Source organism: Dermacentor silvarum, chromosome 5, assembly GCF_013339745.2.
Source record: "Dermacentor silvarum isolate Dsil-2018 chromosome 5, BIME_Dsil_1.4, whole genome shotgun sequence".
NCBI lineage: Eukaryota > Metazoa > Arthropoda > Arachnida > Ixodida > Ixodidae > Dermacentor > Dermacentor silvarum.
In genome coordinates, this window is record NC_051158.1 from 111,988,829 (window position 1) to 112,013,228 (window position 24,400).

At 48.1% G+C, this 24,400-nt stretch overlaps 1 protein-coding gene across 1 annotated transcript in view; it reads left to right on the top strand.

The window, feature by feature from the left end:
• LOC119452554 (sodium-coupled monocarboxylate transporter 1-like) overlaps positions 1-24,400 on the top strand; it is a 322,121-nt gene that overhangs the window by 94,143 nt on the left and 203,578 nt on the right. The window contains exons 12-14 of the mRNA XM_049668027.1: positions 2,132-2,304; positions 4,055-4,158; positions 9,751-9,823. Of these exons, the coding sequence (XP_049523984.1) occupies positions 2,132-2,304; positions 4,055-4,158; positions 9,751-9,823 (350 nt within the window). The remainder of the gene's footprint in view (positions 1-2,131; positions 2,305-4,054; positions 4,159-9,750; positions 9,824-24,400) is intronic.

The following is a 24,400-nucleotide window of genomic DNA, read 5'->3' on the forward strand; positions in this document are numbered from 1 at the left end:
GGGGCAGGAGGGCCAGGTTGAAGAGCAGGGGTGACAAGACCGATCCCTGAGGGGTGCCCCTATCGCCGAGCTCGACAGGGCCTGACTTCTCCTTCCCTATCCTGATGGTCGCCGTTCGGTTTGACAGAAAATCTTTTATGTAGCCGAATGTCTTTTGGTCCACACCTGGTCTTGTTTAGACTTTGCAACACGCTCGCGTGGGACACGTTGTCAAACGCTCCGTTTAGGTAGAGGGCGAGTATCCCGCGTCGCGCGTGCCTCGTTGCCTGCTTGACGACCAGTTCGTGAAGTTGGATCATCACGTCTTGGGTGCTGAGATGTTGCCTGAAGCTGTACATCGCCTCCGGCATCTGATCCGTTTCTTCGAGGTGCTTCTGCAGCCGGTGAAGGACCATGCGCTCCATCACCTTCCCCGCGCAGGACGTGAAGGAGATGAGCCGTATGTTGTCTATCGTGAGGGCCTTGCCGGGCTTTGGAATGAAGCGGACCTCGGCGTCCTTCCATTCCTTCGGCAACCGCGAGTTCTCCCAGGCTTCGTTGATATGCTCTAGGAGGCCGCGGGCCGCTGCACCGCTCATGTTACCGAGTAGTTTGTAAGTTATGGCGCCCCTGCCGGGTGCACATTTCTTGTTACTTTCATCTATCGCCGTCCACAGTTCTGTCATGGTAAACGGCCGGTCCACCTCCTCGTTGTCAGGTCCTTCGTACCTCTCCTGCACCGGGTACGGTCCTTCTCTGTCTTTAGGTACTTCGCCTTCAGGTCTTCCAGGAGTCTGCGGCCGTCTCCCTTGTACGTGTTCAATACTTTGGTAAGGTTGCGAGTGGTCGCAGTTTTGCGACTCAGCGGGCCGATCAGATGCCTCAAGAGACACCACGTCTTCCACGTGTCGTCTCGGAGGCCACACGTGAACTTCTAGGCAGCGCCACTAGGCAGCGCCACGTGTTTTGAAGCGAGCACGAGAGAGGAGCCGTGGTACCGCATAGGACGTTTCCGAAGCGTTCGCCACGCAGCGGCAGTCAGTGCATTTCAGAGGTCATGCGCAGGACTCGCGACGGTGTCGTTAGATGGCGCCGAGTGTTCTTAAGGAAGTGCGAAAGAGAAGTGCCCGCTGCAATACACGGCTAATACATAACTCCTTTCGACGGTGGCAATACGTTGTGTGGCAATATTTATTTAATTCTTAACGCATTACCGTAAACAGACATCGTGAGACGGGTTCTGCGGATTTTTACAGCGAAGCTATATTTGGGTAGGGTTCCATGCATTTTTCGTGTCCGTCAACAGATCTGCGTGTGCAAAAACTCAGCTCTCGAATTTGATGCAAAATCACTTCATTCTATGCAAAAGCGTATACGTCTCATCACCTGGATATATATCTTCAGTAGATTAGTTCTCAATAGGCACCATGTTCAAAATTCGTAGACTCTCATGTAGATAATAAGGGTTTCTCAAAGATTTGCCGCTGTGCGACCCGCGTGCGGCCATTTTACGCTCGCACCGCCCTCTCGTTGTGTCATTCCAAGCGCTTGCGTGCCTGTTTCCTTCCGCTCTCCCGGCGCGGCGGTCCCGTCGCGCGTGTCTAGTTTCCTCCGTCTCCCCGAGGTGGCGGCAGTCTTTCATGCGAACGTATGTCACCAATAAGACCTCCAATCAAAATAAAAGTGTTTGTGCGTGCGTCTTTCTTCTGGATAACCACCGTCGCTACTCACGAGAAATAAAATTTCTTCATACCTTTGATGTAAATTCTGTGTCACCTCTATAACATGTGCTAAACTGCTTAGCTGGTAATACAATTTGAAAGTAATGGATTAGCGCGTGATTTGTTTTTTTTTTCGCATTTGCCATTTTGCTATATGGCTCTGACCTTTGGTCGTGTTCTATGGACGTCCAGGTGCGAATACAAAAAAAAAGACTTTTATTTTGGTTGGTCACGGCTGTTACGACAAATATATGATAAAACGTGCAGATTTGCATACACAGAGTTCTTAATGTGAATGTACTGTGATACACTGTAAATACTATGAGGGTTAGCAAGAAGGGATATGCATTTTCAGGCTTAATTTACAGTGGCAGTTTCAAGACCCCTGTAACACTGACGACTTGTATATATTTCTAATGATGAAAATGCAGGGTGCTGGTGTGGCGACACTCTTGATGCTTGGCTACCAATTGTGGCACATGGCTGAAACGCTCAAAAGAGGAACAAGAGCTGCAAGGATTCCAGTATCTCTTGATTACTGCCCTGCAAACTACAATAGCACATTTTCACCACTTAACACTACCTCTACAGTGCCAAACCTTGAGTAAGTAAACTCGAACTCCAAGCCTCGGTCTTGTACATAACTAAATATATGCAGTAGTTTTTTAAGGAAGGAGACGTTTAAGTATTTTCTGCAGGCAAAGTACACTATTTGCCGCCAAGTGATCAAGCACTAAAGCCCAGACCACACGTACGCTTACGGACGCGCGCAAGCTCGCGTCCGTGCACCTACGCATGCGCAGACGCTGCGGCACGGCTCGTACGCGTCAAACGCGGCGCGATCTTGGTGAACAGCTCCTCTCTGTTGTCGCGCGCTTTGGCTGTCTCGCGTCGGCGCGCCTGGGTACGCAGCTAGGGCAAGGTACGCTCAACTCTGAGTCAACCAGATTCATATCATGCAAGAAAGTGCTTCTTCTTTCCTTTTTGGGCTAATCTAGCTTCTCTAAGAATATAACAATTAGGTTTATAGATATCGAAGCATTTTACAACACTGCCAATATCAAAGTACGAAGTGGCGTCTACCAAGACGTCTATGAGTGAACCCAGTGAGTGCGCGCTGTCGCGCGTCTTTGTGGATGCAAACCACCATTCCTCGCGAAGCGCGGCAGCTGCAAGGCGCGTAGGCGCGTGGACGTGTGGTCTGGGCATAATACTAGGCGAGGAACATGTTGGGCAGGATGTGGCTCCGCATGCTTGAATAACCTTACATAATAATGGAAAATAAAAAAGCGGAAGTTACCAAGAGACGGGCAACGCTGTTTGAGAACAGCTGCGCTAACGTTCACTAATTTATGACAAGCTATAGGATACCTCCTTGTGCTCTCTATATGTGGCAATATATGCGGAAGTTTCCTCAGGCTGTGCGCTTATAGGAGTGAAGGTGGTGTATAAAAAGTCTGCACTTTAGGCATACTGTTCCTTTTTCTGGAATAGCAAGTCGGCCATAGGATTCAAGCGGTACATTTTCACAGCAAATAAGAGACTGTGTTGTCTGAGCCTTATCAGGAGAATTTAGCTCGAGACCTTCTATAAAAATACATACCGAACGGATAGAAGGTCTTTCTCGGCAACCACTGAACCAAGGATTGATGTTAAAATAAAATTTATGTTACACGCAGCGCATGCAGTGTTTTATTTTTTGTCTGGGTCATAATTTTTTTGTTGTTGCAACAGGTGAAAATAAAATACTTTCAGAATGAAGGATGAAGTATAGAACACTAAATCCACCATAATAAATCACGATAACATTTTTGTTGCCTGAACCTATCCGAACATATGAAAGGGACATTATTTAATTATGTGATGCCGCTATGAGTCATGGTGCTACTTTTTCAGTGTGTGAGGGTGAGTGAAAAATGAACCTATTTTGCGCAACCTATGAATTAATGCCCCATCCATTCTGATAATGCACCATCATTTCATATTTCGCCACCAGTTTAGGTAACTGGGGAAACTGCACTGCATCAAAGTTGTTTTTCGAAATTGTATTTTTTTTCAGAAATTCTTGGCCTAAGTAATGCCTTGTCAAAAACTCAATGGAATGATTCTTGTTTTTCGCTTCATTTCACGGAACAATATTTCTCAATCAAACACTATGGTCGTCACCTAATTGAATTGCTCATCCGCCTGCAACGTACTTAGATATAAATACGCCTCTCGCCACGAGCGGAAGTGCCGTGCTAATGCTGTCGATAATAAACTTGCCAAACCGCAGCTGTCAGCTAAAACGAAATTGAGAGCGTTGAGAAAAAGAAAACGTTTTTCTTAGGCATTTTGCGTTGTTTTTTATGCAGATCAGAAGAAACGTTCTTCATCTTTCGCTTGTCATACCTCTGGAGCGGTTTCTTCGCTCTCATCGGAACTATCCTGATTGCAGTATTTATAAGTGCGGTTACAGGTAAAAAATAACGTTTCTTTTCTTTCTTCCTTCTTTTCTCTTGCGGTCGGGTGCGTCGTTGAACTTCAACGTTTCGGTTGCCGGAGTGACTCGCAAAAGAATAGTTCAGTGTTCTGTTGTAAACATTCTTGACGATTGTGTTGGAGGGGAAGTCTGGTGTCCATAACGGAACAACGGCCTCAGAACAATCAGGTGCAGTTGAACAAGGACACTATTTTGACGTCAACTGCTTGCAGTTGTATGCAGAATATAAAGCCATGTGAGTCTATATTGTATCTCCTCCCCTCATGCAACTCTTGCCGCTAAACCACTCGGCACAGGGTGGGGACAACGTTAATTTTTAGGTGAGCAGATGCAAATCTTGTTGTTATCTACGCCACCAAATTATTCGGGCGCAGTTTTTAATAATAGGCGACGAAACTAACAGATATATTGACCTGCACGAGGTCGCGGGATCGAATCCCGGGCACTGCGGCCGCATTTCAATGGGGCCGAAATGCGAAAACACCTGTGTACTTAGATTGAGGTGCACGTTAAAGAACCCCAGGTGGTCCGAATTTACGGAGTCCCGCACTACGGCGTGCCTCATAATCAGATCGTGGTGTTGGCACGTAAAACCCCATAATTTAATTTAGATATGTAGACCTTGTTGTATGCGTATGTTGTATGCGTATGTTGTACATGTTGGCTTGTGTCTAAAATGATGTTTTAGCACTTATCATATAAAGACAGAACGGAGAAAATTTGGAGGTCGCTTAAGCTACGCCTTTAAGACTGAACGCGATAGCGTTATCGGGACCCGTTTGCATCGCATCGTTCGCATACGGCAAGTAGACTTCTTTCACTGCAACACTGAACGTGGGAAAGCCAGCTTACAAAGACCACCGATCCCCTTTAGGTGGGCTTCCCTTTTAACCAGAAATGCTTTGCTGGACAGAAGTTATTCCAGGGGCAATATAAGTGGTCTTATATGAAAATGTCAAGGCCCTGGCACCTTTTTTTATTATTTTATTAATTCTTTACGATTGCCCCGACGCGCTCAGGTCTCGTAGAAATGTATAGTTTCCTCGTCGCAGAATTATGTTTTCTTGTACATTCAAATTGCAATCCCTCGCCGATTGGTAAACAATCTGATGGCGAATCCGACGGCCGAATGGTAAAGTCGCACTTTACCATTTTTCTGGCGGATTTCACTGTGAGATATTAAATTTTTGTTCACCAAAGCCTTGCACCCCATCGAGGGCCTGCGCGGTCGATGTGGTTGGATGATTCTCTCCGCCACCCGCGATCACACGCCGCTTGCCGACGCCGGAATTTCTGCGACACGGGGTCCTAAACGATATCGCGTTAAAATATCCGTTTTAAATGACATGTTGCCTTAGCGTGAATAATTCTAAGTTTATGATAATTTTCACAAGGGTACTTGTGGCGATGGAAGTATAACTCTACCCCGTAGCACGCGTGCGACGCTCTGTTAAATCAGCTGAAGTGGTAGCTCTTTCTCGGTCAACTTTCTTCGGTATGTGCATATGTACCAAATCTACCCTACCGCTCTACGACACTTGAGGAAGTTAAGAGATACCTGCAGTTATTGCTTAGTGGCGATTGTGTTGGGCTGCTAAGCACGAGGTCGCGCGATCGAATCCCGGCCACAGCTGCCGCATCTCGATGGGGGCAAATATGACAACACCCGTGTACATAGATAATGGTGCTACGTTAGATAACTCCTAGAGGTCCAAATTATTCCGCAGCCCCCCACTATGACGTGCCTCATAATCTCATAATCAGATCGTGGTTTTGGCGCGTAAATCCCATAATTTAAAGTCAAGACACCGGAAGACAGTGGTGTCGAATATTATATCGGAGTAACCGATATAATATTTCACATTAGGAGGCAGGAATGGAGCTGGGAAGGCCGTGTAGCTCGTGAGGCGGATAAGCGGGGGTCTCTTATAGTCGCAGAATGGTCGCCAAGAGAAGGGAAGCGTAGTCAGTGAGGTCAGAGGTGGTGTCAATCACGCAATAATATGGATTCCACAGTAGTGATGGTTAAAAATCACAGGCGGGAACGTCTGCTGTAATATAGTAAATAAGGTATTATAGCACTAATAAGCACGAAAACTGAGATGGAACGAGTTATCAAAATAGCATACAAATAAACAGATAGGCAGCAGTGCTGTATATGCACCTGCCGTAGGAGCTCACTTACATAGTATATTGATTAGTATATAGATTAGGGCGTCACAAAGGTACTGCGGGGCTGCCGTCATATTGGATGCAGGCAAAAAAAGTATTTGTTTCCTCAAGTGGTTATATTGTGATGCAAACGCAACGCGTGCAAAAAATTACTCAGCAAAGAATAAGGTTCAACATCTTCAGCAGTGCAGAAAAAGAGGAGAATGAACGTCATCTCTCGCGCTATTTTTACCTGCGATATGTCGAGTGTATATGTAGTGTGAGTGGATATATAGTGTGAGCGCTAACTGTGCAGTTCATCATCATCTTCATGTAAGAGGTATATGATTCCTCGGCTCCGTGGAAGCGTGTAGCGAGCTTCTGTTTCGCTACTTCGGAGCGCCCAGCAGATGTGCCAAACATCTGTCGCAGCTGCGCAGTAAATGCTGGCCAATCAGGGAAGCCGCGCTCATTGTTGAAAAGCCAAGTTTGGGCGACCTGCCTCAGGTAGAAGGCAACGGAACGTTATAAGGCCTTCAGCAAGCCCTTGGTCGTCTCCTGTTGTCCTAGTTAAAAAAAGGACGGTTCGGTACGCTTTTGCGTCGATTATAGGGCACTAAACAAAATTACCCGTAAGGATGTATATCCTATTAGGTATCCAAAGCATCGTATTGACGATGCTTTGGATACCTTACAAGGTGCCGAATACTTTTCGAGCCTCGACTTGCGTTCTGGATATTGGCAGATCCCGATGCATGAGCCCGACAAAGAGAAGACGGCGTTTGCAACACCTGATGGCCTTTTCGAATTCAACGTAATGCCTTTTCGTCTGTGCAATGCGCCAGCCACATTTGAACGAATGATCGACAGCATACCACGCGGCCTCAAATGGAAAACCTGCCTAGGTTACCTGGACGACATTGTCATCTTTTCGTCCAGCTTCTCCCAGCACCTAGAACGTTTAGACGACGTTCTCACGTGTCTAGCCAAGGCCGGTCTCCAGCTCAATACTAAGAAGTGTAGATTTGCGAGCCGCAGCATCAAAGTATTAGGTCACGTGGTCAGCAAGCACGGCATTGAGCCAGATCCCGACAAGGTCGCTGCTGTACAGCATTTCCCAACACCAACTACACCTAAAGACCTTCGCAGCTTTCTCGGATTAGCGTCGTACTTCCCCCGCTTTGTCCGTGGCTTCGCGACTATTGCAGCTCCTCTTCATAAACTCCTGACCACGACCACACCCTTTACCTGGACGGATGAATGTGAAGCCGCCTTTCAGACCCTCAAGCCATGCCTCACATCAGGACCAGTGCTTCATCACTTTGATCCCACAGCCTCTACTATCCTACACACTGACGCAAGTGGGCATGGAATAGGCGCTGTCCTGCTGCAGCGGAACCACGCGCCTGAAGAGCAAGTTATGGCCTACGCGAGTCGTACTCTTTCTCCTGCTGAGCGAAACTATACTATCACCGAACAAGAATGCCTCGCCATCCATACAAAAGTTTCGCCCCTATTTCGATGGCCGTCCAATTCACAATTGTGACTGACCACCATGCTCTGTGTTGGTTGTCCTCCCTAAAGAATCTGTCCGGACGCCTCGGCCGTTGGGTTGTGCGTTTGCAGGAGTACGACTACACTGTCACATATAGGCCTGGAAGGCAACATCAAGATGCTGACGCTTTATCTCGTTGCCCGCTGTCGCCAAATGCCCCTGCCTCACCTTCCCTCCGTTCGGCACGCCAACTTATGTAGAATCCATATTATTGAGTGATTGACACCACCTCTGACCTCACCTCTGACCAACTTCCCAGCCAACCGACCCCAACCATGTCCCCGGTACGGTTCGTGACCTCGGTTGACATTCTGTCCTCAGAAGACCTCGCCTCCCTCCAACGTGCAGATACGTACTGCCGCACAATTATCGACCGGCCTCACTGGCTTATCCCGTCCTCCCAACAGCCGTTAAGACGACAACAGGCACGGTTTGATTTTCATGATGGCTCACTATTGCGGCAAGTTTGCCACCCTACCGGTCACCGATGGGTCCCAGTCGTCCCCCGCTCACTTCGACTGCAAATTTTACAAGCTTTTCACGACGACGCAAGGGCTGGCCACTTAGGATTTCATAAAACCTACGACCGCATTAAGACTCGCTGTTTCTGGCCTGGCCTGTCTACTAGTGTTGTCAGGTACGTCAGTTCGTGTGCATCATGCCAACATCGAAAACGTTCGACCTAACTTCCCGCCGGCCCTTTAAAACCATTGCCGTGACCGTCCGCTCCCTTTGAATTCGTGGGCATCGACTTATACGGACCCCTTCCGCTTACACCCGCGGGTCACCGCTGGATTGTCACCGCCGTGGACCATCTCACTCGCTACGCTGAGACGGCAGCTCTTCCTTCTGGTGCGGCCTCTGAGGTCGCCGAGTTTGTCCTGCAAGCCATTATCTTGCGCCACGGTGCGCCTCGTGTTCTTCTAAGTGACCGTAGCAAGACATTTCTTTCCCATGTTCTTGTTGAAATCCTGCAAGCCTCAAACACCATTCATAAGACCACCTCTGCATACCATCCCCAGACCAATGGTCTTACCGAGCGTTTCCATCGAACTCTGTCCGACATGATCTCCATGTATGTGAAACCCGACCACACAAACTGGGACACTATACTTCCTTTCGTCCCGTTTGCATATAATACTGCCGTTCAACGCACAACAAACTACAGCCCCTTTTTCCTCGTGTAATGCCGTGCACCGTCTTTTGTTTTGAACACCACCTTTCTCTCTACGCCTTCTGTTCCATCCACATCTCTAAAAGAAGACTTCGCCGCCCGCGTCGCCCACTGCCGCGAAATTGCGCGCGCCCACACCGCGACCATTCAGGACAAGAGGAAAGTCCGTTGTGATGCGACCCGTCGTGTCATTTCGTTCCGACCAGGCGACGAAGTGCTCCTGTGGACACCTGTTCGAGTGCCAGGGCTCTGTGAAAAATTTCTTCACAGGTATCGCGGCCCATATACCGTGCTTGAAAGAACATCTGCCGTGAACTATCGCGCAGCTCCTGTTACCTCAGTTACTGAATGCCGTTGCCGCAGCACGGAAATTGTTCACGTCTCTCGCCTGAAGCCGTATCTTCGGCGTTCCGACCGTTTCTGACTCGCTGTCCTTACCGGCCGCTTTCGTGAGGGAGGAAGTTAGTGTGAGCGCTAACTGTGCAGTTCATCATCGTCTTCATGTGTATATACCCATCCTCATAATCATCATCATTTTGTCGGGTTGGTGTTCGTGGGCTGTCTCGCGCTCTGTGACAATAGAAGAGCTCTGCCTGCGTCCCGGGCGTCGTCTCACTATATATATATATATATATATATATATATACATAGACTACATACTGGTGTTTATTGTTCCTTTTTGGTACAGGGGAATTTAAGAACAAAAAGGAGAAAAAACTATGCAATGACGCCTTAGTGCGACTTTGGCAGAAGATCAAGAGGTACGCTTCGAAAGAGCAACGTCACGTGAGTAACAAATACCTAAGTCCATATTGTTCGTAATACCCCCACTAACCCTAGCACTTTCTATTTTTCAGATTGCAATATATAGCTGCGAAGAAAAATGTGTATCTGAACCAGAAGGCGAAAGCCTCGTGATGCATGAACGGCCGGCTAGCGCGGAGAAGAAATTGCCGGCAAACTCACCGAATTCTAGATTACTTGCTGTATAGAAAGGGAAATAAATGTTTTCTCCCCAAACGAAAATCATTTCGATGGTCAGCAAGAAAGTGTCGCCTTGCTGATACGCTGCCAAGTCACGTCTTGGAAACATCAAATATACAGGCAGAAAGTGTTGCCGCTAAGCCTCTAACACACGATTAAAAACTTGTTTCGCACTACAAAGGACATACGGACGCGCAGAATATAGGAATGAGTAGATCTCATCTTTCTGGGGTTTTACGTGTCAAAACCAGTTCTGATTATGAGGCACGCTCTAGTGGAGGGTTCCGGATTAATTTTCACCACCTCAGATGACATTTTAATGTCCACCCTTAACCCCTTCCTAATGTCATTATTCTTTAATTTACCTCTTTCTAATGTCATCATTATGTCATTTTATTGTCATCACAAAAAACTTGTAATGCCAAATTAAGTTATAAAGCTGCTTTCCAGCTGAGTCAAAGCGCACGGTACACAGTGGACTCCTTTGTCACTGCTGCGCTAGTTAACATCAGCACTATTTCAAAAGTTGTCGGGTGTTACAAAGTCGGCTTTTATTAATCATAACAATGTTTATTTTTCATCATCGCGCTCATGAAGGAAGCTGTAGGTAAAAGCTGCTCTTCGTGGAGGCAGCTTGACAAAGGCCCATAGCTACATTTGTACAGAACAGTCAGCAGCGGCAATTGCAATAAAATGCAACATACAGTAATTTCAATTAAATGCAACACACAGCAAAGCTGCTTTAAAAAATAGAGAGAAATGTCTTAGTCTCATAATCATACAAAGCGCAAGAACAAGATAGAGGTGAACGAAGAGCCAAAGTAATTAAAAAATCTAGGATATGCAGCTTGCGCAATTCGACCGGTGTACAATGAAGAAAATCTATACCAGCTTTCAACTATTTATTTAGTAATGTACGTATTATGTGAGATGGCTTATCTTCAGAATAATTTGTTTTCGGGGTTGTCACTTTCCACGGTTCTTTATTTCGTGTATAGACCTTGTAATGTTTTGCTGTACATGACAAAGGTCGTATAGAAAATGTCGATTTTTGTTCACATTGCGCCGGATCTCAGGTAAAATTACAGCCTGCTGAAAGAATTCACCCGTGTAGGCATCATACGGTAAGTTAAAAAGCATTCTGATATATTTCTTTGGCATCAGGTGTAATTTCTGCAAGTTCGTAGAAATTGTGGAGCCCCATACCAGAAAACAATAGGTGAGGATTGAATTTTAAAAAGTTGTTTATAGAGTAAAGGCTTTACTTTAAATGGCAACAATGATTTGCAGCTATACATTATTTTCTTTTTATCTTTCTCTCTTAAAATTGACCGAAATTTTAGGCCTCACTATACTATGGTCACTGCACTTTACCCTACCTAACACTTCTAGATCTTGCACTATATTCAAATCGACAGACAGTATGAAATCTATTTCATTCCTTATAACGCCATTAGGGCTTTTCCAGGTCCACTTCCTGTTGCTTCGCTTCCTGAAGAAGGTATTCATTATTCGGAGCCTATTCCTTTCCGCGAATTCTGCCAACATCTCTCCTCTAGTGTTCCTAGATTCGATGCCGTAGTTGCCAATTGCCTGCTCACCAGCCTGTTTTTCCCCCACTTTTGCATTGAAGCCGCCCATGACTACAGTATACTGAGTTTGCACCTTTCTCATTGTTAATTCAACATCTTCATAAAACTGTTATTTTTCTTCATCATTGTGACTAGAGGTTGGGGCGTAGGCTTGTACTACCTTCAGCTTTATTACGATGACTGCTACCCTCTCATTAATGCGCTAGAATTCATAAATGTTGCCCTCTATGTCATTATGGACTAGAAATGCTACACCGAATTTTCTCTTATCGGGAAGATCTCTGTAACAGAGATCTGTATAAGCCTCACCAGTTCTTCTAACCCACTAAAGCCAATAATATCCCAGGCAATGCCTGATAATTCTTCAAATAGCACCACTAAGCTAGCATCACTCGATAGGGTGCGCGTGTTGAACGTTGCCAGGTTCAGTTTCCAGTGTTGGCCTCTCCGGAGCCAGAGATTCTTAGCACCACTGCCCCGTAGCAGGTCTGACTGCCGCCTTGGTCAGGTGCTCCGCAGCCGCTGTGGACTGAGGGCCATGGGTAATTGTAGGAATCATGTGGGAGGTAATGGCCGAATACTGCACCAGGGAGGCAAATTCCTGTTCTGGTTAGGGAGTGACTTTGTCGAAGCTTAGTGGACCTTCCTAATTTGGTTCCACCTGGACTTGTGCAGCCCCACTAGCTCTCCGCGATATGTTTTTTGCTGATGTCAGGCGCCACTCCATGACTGAAAATGTACTGGACTGGAGGAGGTCTCGAACTTACGACCTTCAGATTAGAAGCCGGGTGTTCTACCTCTGTTTCGATTCCCACCACCGCCGGGCACCCATTGGTTCAATGGACACAATCGTACCCCGGCCTCGCGTTCGGCTTCCTTGAGGGGTGATACGCTTGTGAAAGGATCGTGCGCCCTGAATTCCCGTCGAAACCCTCGTGAGCACAAAAAATAAAGAATAAAATTAGTCACGAAGAAACAGGTCGACCTAGACGCAGTAAGGGTAAAAGCAGACCAATTCAAGCTGGTGCTCGCAGCTTTAGAACACGAAGTTGAAGATAACATAGAGGTAATAAATGAAACCGTAACTAGGCTGATCTCAGAACCAGCAATTGAATTGGGTGGTAAGGCACCAAGGGAACCAGTTGGTAAGCTCTCCCAAGTAACAAAGGACCTAATAAAGAAACGACAGAACTTGAAAGTGTCGAACTCGAGAGACCAGCTAAAATTCGCTCAACTGTCAAAACTGATCAACTAGAAGAAAGTAAGGGATATTCGAAATTATACCGTGGACAAAATTGACGAAGCAGTAACATATGGTCGCAGCATGAAATCAGTGAGAGAAAACTTGGCATAGGACAAGGCAAGATGTATGCACTGAAAGATAAGCAGGGTAATATGATCAGCAATTTCGATGACATAGTAAAAAAGCAACGGAAGAATTCTATACTGACCTGTACACTTCCCAGAGCATCCAAGCTACTTTCCTTCAATGTAGCGGTGAATAGCATACAGAGGCTCCTTCTATAACTAGCGTTGAAGTTAGAAGGGCCTTGCAAGACATAACCAGGGGAAAAGCTGCTGGAGAAGATTTATTCAACGATGGAGGAGGTATCACGCTTGAAAAGCTTGCCACCCTTTATACGCAAGGCCTCATGACTTCAAGTCTACCAGAGAGCTGGAAGAACGCCAACATTATAGTAATCCATAAGCAGGGAGACGTTAAAGAATTGAAGAAATATAGGCCCATTAGCTTGCTTTCAGTATTGTATAAAATATTCACCACGATCATTTTCAATAGAATCAGGGCAACACTTGACTTCAGCCAACCAAGATAACAAGCTGGCTTCAAGAAGGGATATTTTAAGATGCATCATATCCATGTCATAAATAAGGTAATGGATAAATATGCGGAGTACAACAAACCTATCTATATGGCTTTCACAGATTATGAAAAGGCATTTGATTTGGTAGAAATACCAGTAGTCATAAGGGCATTGCGTAATCATGGAGTACAGGAGGCATACGTGAATATCTTGCCAAATATCTACAAGGGTACACAGCTACCTTGGTTCTCCACAAGAAAAGTAGAATGTTACCTATCAAGGAAAGGGGTCAGGCAAGGAGACACAATCTCTCCAATGCTGTTCACTGCATGCTTAAAAGAAGTACTCAAGCTCTTAGACTTCGAAGGCTTAGGAGTGAGGATCAACGGCGAATATATCAGCAACCTTCGGTTTGCAGATGACATTGTCCTGTTCAGCAACAATGGGGACGAATTACACCAAATGATTATAATGACCGGGCCTCTAAAGCACCTCAGATATTTTTTGAACATTTCAAGTAAACACGCGCATGGAATTCCGAATCCCGTCACGATCTACGCCGCGGGCGCGCCACAAAAAAAAAAAAAAAAAACAATGCTGTCATCCTCTCCTGGCCTTTCCGGTATCCCCAGTGGTAGTCACGATGTCACCAGGGTGCATCTGGTGATGTCAACCGTGTCGACGATGTCGATTGGTCGAGCAAGAACCTACGACTTCCGGTTAGTCTACTAGCAAGTACACGCGCTCCCTGTTCTTCCTCGCTGTATTTCTCTCTTTTGCGCGCTTGCGAATCGGTAATTACAGCCCGCAACACAAGTGCCAAATCGCTCGCGTTCCAGCACAGTCGTGCTTAGCGGTCTCATTAGCTGCGCGAACATAGTGCGACAGCGTTAGCCTTTTTAGACGTACGTGCGCGCTACACGTGGTCCATAGCGGCACGCTTCGCATGAGCACGGGCCGGCACGGAAGCAACAGCGGATAGCCGAGAAGCGCTGAGTCGCGGAAGGCCCGTTCACGTTATCGGCACCGTAACTCGCCGCACGCCGTTTGCCATTCGCGGGCCGCCGTTCGACAGCGGTGTTGCTCGCGAACGGCGATATTTTCTTGCCGTAGAGAGGATAAGACCGGGACTCAATTGTGCGGCAGCCTCACCGCCGCTGATCACTCGACGGCGCCGATATCGTCGCTAGGCCCTTTTCCGGTTCCCTTCAAAGCGAAAGCAGACGGCACTTCGGAATGAATTACCGATGCTCGCGGGCTGCAATATCTTCGTGTCGTTGTTGTCGCTCTTCGCAATAATTGTACACAAAGAAGAAAAATACGTTGATATTAGGAGCGCCGTCCGTTGCAATCCGAACACAGCCGAGCCGGTCGTCTCCTGTCGGCAGCCGTGCGTTGCAGCTGAGCTGGACAAGTATCGGAGCTCTCGTTCATGTTAAACGTTTCACAGCGGATATTGTTTTCCACAAAATATGCAATTTATGCATCACTTTATTTAGCGGAAGTAATTTTGCTTGGAACAGAAGCTGCAGCCGATGTTTTGTCGTCGGCGGCGGAGGCGCGCCGCTTCGCGCGTCGTCGATTGGCCCGTCGATCGTGCAGCGGGCGGTGCGCCCGCCGAACTGCCAAATACTTTTCACACCGCTCGCGCGGCAGACGTTCTACGGCACTGGAGGTCGGTTCGCCGTCGGTATTGGGGGCTAGCTCCACCACTGGAAGAGCAGGCGCCACCATCGACATGACGTGTTATGAAGGATCACGTCCTAGGCCGAAAGTTGTCATTTTTACAAGGGGAGGGAGAGGGGGCTGGGGCCCGACCAGCTTTCCTAAACCTATCCATGTATATATATATATATAAGCTCTGCTCACAATTTTCTATTTCTCGCTTTACGGCGAAAGCCAGTATATCGACACTCCAGGCAAATTTTCGCGGTTGTCGTCGCCGTGATGTTTCGCATTAAATCCAATAGCCCTATAAATGAGCGACCCATACAATGTAGGTGCGAAAAGCACGTAACAATGAGCCGAACAGGATGGCGGCTTAATGGGCATCATATTGACGCGAGACAGAAGAAGACCGGCACCGAAGCAAAGGTCAGCATTAGGCCGGCACCGAAGAAGAGGAGGTAGAGGTTGCTCCTCGCCATCTTGGCTGGTTGCTGCTACGCCTGTGCTACTCGCCTATTTTGTAAATATTTGTAAATATACGTTTTTGTGCAACATTTTATGTTGGAGGTGCTGGGTACGCTGCCAGTTCATCCCCATCACCCAAGCACGGAACTCCGAAGTGGTCGCCGCGTTGTTCCCTCGGTGATGGCCACTGAAGCACGCACCGCGCCGGAACCTACCGTGCAGCAGCCGTCCTCGCCTTCTGTCGTCCTATCGCTTCCGCAAGATCCGGGCACCTACTCTGGCACAGATAACGTGGACGTCGAGGACTGGATTTCATGGTATGAGCGTGTCAGCAAACATAACAGATGGGACGAAACGGTTATGCTGGTGAATGTGACATTTTATCTGAAAGGAACCGCGCGCGTCTGGTACGAGACGCATGAACGCGACCTGACCAGCTGGGACGTTTGCAGCTTGTTCGGCAAGCCCTTGGGTCGTCAACTAGCCGCTAAAAAAGAACTTGGCTCCCGTGCACAGTCATCTACTGAATCATACATTTCGTATATTCAGGATATTCTAGCGCTTTGCCGTAAAGTTGACGGTAACATGTCCGAAGCGGACAAGATCGGACACATACTCAAAGGAATCGCCGATGACGCATTCAACCTCTAGGTATTCAGGAACTGCACCACCGTGGATGGTATTGTGACAGAGTGTCAGCGATTCGAACAAGATAAATCCCGCCGTATCGCCCAGCAATTCACCAGGCTCCCCAATACTGCCGCATCGTCATCATGTGAGGAACCACTACCTCCGTCACAATCGCCGGTTTCGAACACTTTGACACGGATAGTTCGTCGAGAACTAGAAGAAATGTCACCAGCGCCTGTCGTGCCCGATGTCTCGACTGCCAACCAGCCTATGGATTCATTGATTCAGGCCGCGGTTCGACAGGAGGTCGCGAATTTGGGACTCTCTTCTGTTTGCGCTGTTCGCGTGCCACCAGTCGCACCAGTCACACCACCAGTTCCACCAGTCGCGCCGCGGAACCAGCCCTTTTACTCGCGATACCGCAATCCCGCTGAGTGGAGGACGCCGGATGATCGCCCAATAAGTTTCGCGTGCTCTCGAGTTGGGCATATTGCGCGACACTGCTGGAGCCGTCAGACGTCACCGACTGGCTGGAGCACCCGGAACCCTTGTCCTGAAGGCTACTCCCGTACAACATCGTCGCGCTCTCCACCGACTGACACGCCCGACGTCGACACTGGCACCAACGTGTACATCAGGTCACCATCTGGCCCACTTGGCCAGACAACGGTTGTCATGTACCGAATCGACACAGGCGACGCAAACCCTATTCATCGCCGTCTGTATCGCGTTTCTGCTGCTTAATGGGCGATTATACAAACAGAAGTCGACCAGATGGCTGCAAAAGACATTATACAGGGTGTTTTTTTTAGCTGCACCAAATTTTTTAAATGAGAAAAATGTATATCTTGTTCACATTATCTTTACCATTCGAGTGCACCGATTGGCGGCCTCTAGACACAGAGCAATTTCCGCACATACGTGCGTAAGTAGCAAAGTTACACTAATTGACTTTCTAATTATCAACAATAAGTGGTTATAGCAAATCAGTACTTCGGGGCCCGTCCTAGACACTACCTAGCCCAACGATCAAATTTTCAATAGGGGAGTTCATGTGAGAACTAAGCGACCAATTAGTTCCCCCTGGCAGGCTCCTTGAAACCGAAAGTGGCCGCAAAAAGAGCGTCGTTGTTGTCGATGTCGCCGCCCCCTGCCTTTCGCCACGTCTCCGAGGTAGGCGCCGGTCCGGCCCGCGAGCAGCTTGCGTTATCTCCTTGCTATCTGCGGCGTTCGCTGTCGACGCTACAGACTGATATGACGCCGTGCCTGTAGTATCTAAAAGCCCAAAGAGCGGGGTTTCCGCTAAAGCGCACCGTGGCACTCGACGGAGTGACGAAGTAAATTTGGCGGCCCGCCGGCATTGAAGCGTTAGGCCAATGCCGCAAAGAGCAAGGAGATAACGCAAGCTGCTCGTTGGGCCGGGCCAGCGGTGACGTCGGACGGGACTGGACTGGACAAACTTTATTCGGGTCCTGCAGGACGCGCTTAGGGCGTAGTGGGCGTCTCCCATGTAGGGACCGACAGGGAATACCTGGCGGCCACTTCGTGGGCCTGCTGGACGGCCCATTGCTGGTCGGCGAGAAGCGAGCTTCTGAGGGACTTCTCCCACTTGTCCGAGGTAGAGTCGGGATGAGCGTTTCTACACACCCAGAGCATGTGTGTGAGTGTCGCCGTGTATCCGCACGAGGGGCACATGTCGCTGGGGTACGCGTCAGGATAGAGAACGTGGAGTTTGGTGGGGTTTGGGTACGTTTCTCTTTGTAATAAGCGTAGGTTTAGCGCTTGCGGTCTGTTAAGTTTGGGGTGTGGGGGCGGAAAGACGCGGCGTCCAAGGTAGAAGTGTTCGGTGATTTCATTATACGTAATGGGTGCATGCCGGTTGGTCTATCTCGGCGAGGTGGGGTTGCCCTGGGACGGCGCGGTCAGTAAGCGCACTTGCTGCGTCGTGGGCGATCTCGTTGAGGTTTGGCGGGGCACCCGGCACTCGTCCGAGATGGGCGGGGAACCAGATGACGGTGTGGTGCTTGAGGGTACTATTGAGGGTACTGGAGGGTACTTGAGGGTGACGTCGGAGACGTGATGAAATACTGGGGGGCGGCGACATCGACGACACAGCCGCTATTTTTGCGGCCAGTTTCAGTTTCAAGCAGCCTGCCAAGGGGACTAATTGTCGCTCAAGCAGCCTGCCAAGGGGGACTAATTCAAAATTTGATCGTTGGGCTAGGTAGTGTCGAGGACGGGCCCCAAAGTACTCGTTTGCTATAGCCACCTATTGTTGATAATTAGAAAGATAATTAGCGTAACTTCACTAATTACGCACGTAAGTGCGGAACTTGCTCTGCATCTAGAGGCCGCCAAACCGCACATTCGAATGGTAAACATAACGTGACCAAGATTTACATTTTTCTAATGTAAAAAATTTGGTGCAGATAAAAAAAAAACCCTGTAGAACCTTCGTCTAGCCCATGGGCATCCCCAGTTGTGCTTGTCAAGAAAAAAGACGGCACCTGGCGTTTCTGTGTCGATTACAGACACCTGAACAAGATCACTAAGAAGGACGTATATCCGTTGCCACGCATAGATGATGCCCTCGATTGCCTCCACGGAGCGAGTTATTTTTCGTCCATCGATCTGCGGTGTGGCTTTTGGCAGGTTGCCGTAGATTCTATGAACGGCGAGAAGACCGCTTTTGTGACACCTGACGGGTTATACCAATTTAATGTTATGCCCTTCGGCCTCTGCAATGCGCCAGCCACATTTGAGCGCATGATGGATTCGCTCCTTCGTGGCTTCAAATGGTCGACCTGCTTATGTTACCTAGATGACGTTATTGTTTTCTCAACGACATTTCAGAGCCATATTCAGCGCCTGTCCGCCATGCTCCAAGTGTTCCGCAGCGCCGGTCTCCAGCTTAACTCATCCAAGTGCCATTTTGGTCGCCGCGAAATAACAGTGCTCGGCCACCTTGTTAATGGTGTAGGAATCCGACCTGACCCAGAAAAAGTTCGCGCCGTGAAGCATTTCCCTGCACCTTGCTCAACCAAAGACGTTCGCTTCTTCATTGGCTTTTGTTCTTACTTTCATCGCTTTGTCAAAAAGTTTGCTGACATCGCCCGTCCGCTCACCGACCTTCTCAAGAAAGATACACCTTTCGTCTGGGGCCATCAGAAAAAAGCTCATGCATTTTCTGCGCTTATCCGCCTTCTGACGACTTCTCTGTTGGCGCACTTCAACCCATCTGCTCCTACGGAAGTTCGGACGAATGCCACTGGATACGGAATCGGAGCCGTCCTTGCACAGCGCCCGCATGGTCATGACTGCGTCATAGCGCACGTCAGCCGCCTGTTCTCTACCCCAAAACGAAATTACTGAATTACCGAGCGTGAATGCCTTGCCCTTGTTTGGGCAATCTCTAAATTTCGACCGTACCTCTTTGGCCGCCCATTCACGGTAGTCACTGACCACCATGCGCTCTGCTGGCTTTCCTCGCCGAAAGATCCTACAGGCCGTCTCGGACGCTGGGCTTTGCGGGTGCGTTTTCCGTCATCCACAAGTCTGGCCAATTACATCAGGACGCGGACTGCTTGTCCCGTTATCCCGTGGATCCACCCGACAGCACCAACCCTGACACCGATGCCTGTGTCCTTTCTATATCTCAGTTAATTCATTTCGGCGGCGAACAGCGGCGTGATCCGGCGTTACGTTCCATCATCAACCGTCTCAGTTCCGGACACCCTGGCGATTCACTCCGGATGTTTACCTTACATAATGGAACTTTATACCGCCACAGTGTATACTCCGAAGGCCCTGAACACTTGCTTGTGGTGCCGTCCCACATGCGTACTACTGTCCTCCAGCAGCTTCACGACGAACCTACAGCAGGTCATCTTGGTGTAACGCGCACTTATGATAGCGTGCGGCGTCGTTTCTTTTGGCCTGGGCTTTATCGCTCCCTACAGAAGTATTTCGGCCGCTGCGAACTTTGCCAGCGACGCAAGAGACCACCGACGCTTCCCGCCGGCCTTCTTCAGCCTATCGATGTCCCAGTAGAGCCGTTGTTCCGCGTCGGCCTCTATTAGCTCGGACCTTTCCCTCATCATCCCGCATCAGGGAACAAATGCGTCGCTGTCGCGACACGCTATGCCACGCGTTACGCTTTTACGCGCGCACTCCCAACCAGCTGTGCTACCGATATTGCCGACTTCCTCCTTCACGATGTAATTCTGCATCACGGAGCGCCTCGTCAACTGCTCACCGATCGCGGTCCTTACATCTTGTCCCGTGTCATCGATGACCTGCTACGCTCATGTTCTACGAAACACAAAGTCACCACCGCCTATCACCGTCAGAAAACGGCCTCACCGAACGTCTGAATCACACCATAACCGACATGCTGTCCATGTACGTTTCCGCTGACCACCGCGACTGGGATGCTACGTTACCCTTTGTCACATTTGCCTATAATTCGTCACGCCACGATAGGGCAGGTTGTTCACCGTTTTATGTTCTTTTTGGCCGGGAACCGACACTACCTATGGATACTTTACTACCAGCCGCTCCATGACAACCATCGGAGTACGCATAAGATTCCATCGAAAGGGCGCACGCTGCGCGTCATATCGCGCGCGACGACCTTCAGATGTCGTAGGTGTCACAGAAGAACCATTACGATTGTCGTCACAAGGATGTATACTACGCTCCTGTATCCTTAGTGCTCCTCTGGTCGCCAACTCGACACGTTGGTCTCTCCGCGAAGCTTCTACCATGCTACCGTGGTCCTTATCGCGTTCTGCGCCAAGTTACCGACGTGACGTAGGAGATTGCACCGGCACAGCCAATATTATCTTCTGCGCCGGTCAAGATTGACGTAGTTCATGTTGCCCGGCTGAAGCCATAACACCCGTCCGCTGATGCTGCACTCTGACCTGCCCGGATGGTGCGCGTGTTTTCGCCCGGGGGGTAATGCGCGAGACAGAAGAAGGAGAAGACCGGCACCGAAGCAGAGGTCAGCATTAGGCCAGCACCGAAGAAGAGGAGGTAGAGGTTGCTCCTCGCCATCTTTGCTGGTTGCTGCTACGCCTGTGCTACTCGCCTATTTTGTAAATGTCTGTAAATATACGTTTTTGCGCAACAATATTCCCACATGCTCAATATCCGGGTTATTTGTAGGTCACGTAATGAAACGCGAATGGGAAGGAGAGCACGCGTCTTCTCCTCTAGCCCTGCCATAGCTGTGAATGACTGTGCGAGGCTGACGTTTATGCAGCCCGCGAGTGATATCTAATTGTTGGTAATCATTGGTGGGTGCAATGATAAGGGGTGAGCAGGGATGGCTGCTAACTCCGTGCGCACTGTCTTCCTTGCCGGGCTTTTTTTCCGCGCCCTTAGTGTTGCAGAGCTAAGAGACAGAGGTCAATGCAGATCACTGACAGAGGCCGTCTGTAGTGTACATAAACATAGGGAGATAATGATCATGAATATAATTTTTGGAGTTGCGGAGAATTGCGCGGCTGCACAAATCGTTAGCCTGGACGAGCTCATGAGCTAGAATTGTGCTATCTGCCACGGGCAACCTTTAAAAATTTCCAATAGTTTTCACTGAAAAACCTTTTATATAGAATTCACAAATTAACCGAAATGATGCCAAGCCAGATTCACTCGAAATCGGAATAAATAGAAGTCTACAAGTCATGCGCAGCAGCGCTCATACTCGGACTAAAAGAAAGTAGAAACAAAGAGTGGAGTTTGGCCGGGAAGGCAAAGTAGTATTAGTGATAGCGAAGTAGAAGACAATAACACGAAGGAAGATTCATACCTTCTAAATCCGTGTAAGGATGCAACCCGTGTAAGGGCCGCACCCCCAACTTGACAGCAAATACGTATTAAAAAAGACATCCAACCGAGAAGCAATCGGGTCCGGTGCACTGATTCTGATCGGGCTCAACAGCGAATTGTCGCACGCAGCGTACTTTCGCGCGTCGCTACTGGGTATCGAGGGGGGTGATCGCGGAGGTTTACGGCGTATTCCAAACTCGTAGTTCGAAAAATGAGCTCAAATGGCCCGGCCCTATGAAAGACACGTCAAAATCGCGACAGAAAAGTGCGGCCCTTGCACGAGTCTATACGTTATTTATAGTGGTCATATAAATTGTAGTAAATATTCACCTAAAAGTAAAATAGTAAGCATAATGTAATGCACGGACCATGTAAACATGTAAATACCTCACTGGATGACCTCGAGCACTCGCTTTCAAAACGCAAGCATTATGAAGAACGCCGGCAGTGCTCGAAGAGACAGACATTACTTTCACAAAAAATTGAAATGCATATTCGACTAATGAACAAACATAAGCAATTATGTTTTTAGCGAAGTACCTTATGGCCCATGTTACAATTTACAAATTCTAACCGTGGAGTGCGGATCCACTTATAACTAATTCTCAGGCTGACACCAGTGTCGAGATATTAATTCTCTAAGTATTTGGAGAAATGCATTGGCGTGCCAGTCACTTTCTTAACACAACGTCGTTTTATGCATCGAAGCACAAAAGTATGAATAGATATATAAATTATGGGGTTTTACGTGCGAAAACGACGATCCGATTATGATACACGCCATTGTGAAGGACTGGACTGGAAAAACTTTATTTAGGCCCTGCAGGACGCGCTTAGCGCGTAGCGGGCGTCTGCCACGTAGGGAGCGACAGGGAATGACTCTGGAATAATTTAGACAACCTTACGTTCACTAACATGCACCTAAATATAAGTATACGGGTGTTCTGTCCCGCAACCTCATGCTTAACAGTCTAACACCATAGCCACTAAGCAACCACGGCGGGTAAGCAGAAAAGTGATTGGAACGCCAAAGAATTTCTCCGCGATGTTCCGGAATTAATATCTCGCAACTGGTGCCATCCTTAGAATTAGTCTCTAGTGCATCCGCCATGCGAACGCCTCGGCTATAATTTGTAAATGTAACATGGGCCATAAGTTCATATGTTAAAAACGTCATAGGTGAAGTTTGGTTAATTATTCGATTATGCATTTCCCTTCTTTGTACATGTCCGCCTCTTCGAGTAGACCGGCTCATAAACTAGAATTAAGTCGAGAGTATGACGGAAGCCCGTCTGGTCGGGATGATGCATACTTAAAAGGAAGGGATCGAGACACCGACCAAAAAAGGTTGAAATATATTTAAAATACATTAACGTTTCGGCTCCCCCACGGGAGCCTTGTTCACTATGAAACATGCGGCAGAGCTTGCGCCCTTTTTATGTGCGGCTCAAGACATGACCAAGGCATTTGGCATACATGGACGGCAGATTTCCTTCGTTGCGATTAAGAGTGTGCGCCATGGTTTGGATGATTAAAGATTCAAGTTACAGACGCGCAGAATGATTTCGTTTCCTGGCGACCACACGAGCTTTGTCCCAGTTAATCGTGTGTGACGTAGTTGCGCACTGTTCGGCTAGGGCATTCGACGCAACGTGTCGTTTTTGGACGTCATTCCTGTGCTGTTGAAGTCTTTTCTTGAAGTTGCCGGTTTCTCTGACGTAGACATAGGGACAGTCCGCACACGGGATGACGTACACCACACCTGGGAACTTGTCCTTTTCCAAAAGGTCTCTTACGCGCACGAGCTCGTGCCTGAGTTTCCGGGAGGGAACGTGCGCAGCCTGCACGTCATATATGAGCGCAGAAACGTTAATGTATTTTTAAATATATTTCAACCTTTTTTGGTTGGTGTCTCGATCCCTTCGTTTTAAGTATAAACTAGAATTGTGCTATCTGACACACGCAACCTCTAATAATGTTTTGAGAATATTTGCTGAAACAACGTGTAATTTAGGCCTCTGCATGCAAGAGGCCATGTTTCCATTCCTAATGCGTAAATGTTGTAAAAATTTAGAAGAGTTTTTTTTTCCGTTTTTGTTTTGTCGCCTATCGTCAGTATTGCCTACTGGAAAGAGAATCAATTTTGAGACACATATCACTCACGTGCTTTTCACATGCTGTTGAGAGAAGACTCTGCCGAAGGGATCATTGAAGTCTGCAGGCTTTTATCAGGATCAAAAAGCACGCAAAGTAACTTGAAGTAAGGTGAACATATATCAACATATTCATTCTTTAGGCTATCCATTTATGTGGCTACCTCCTTCTCTTTAAAAATATAGTA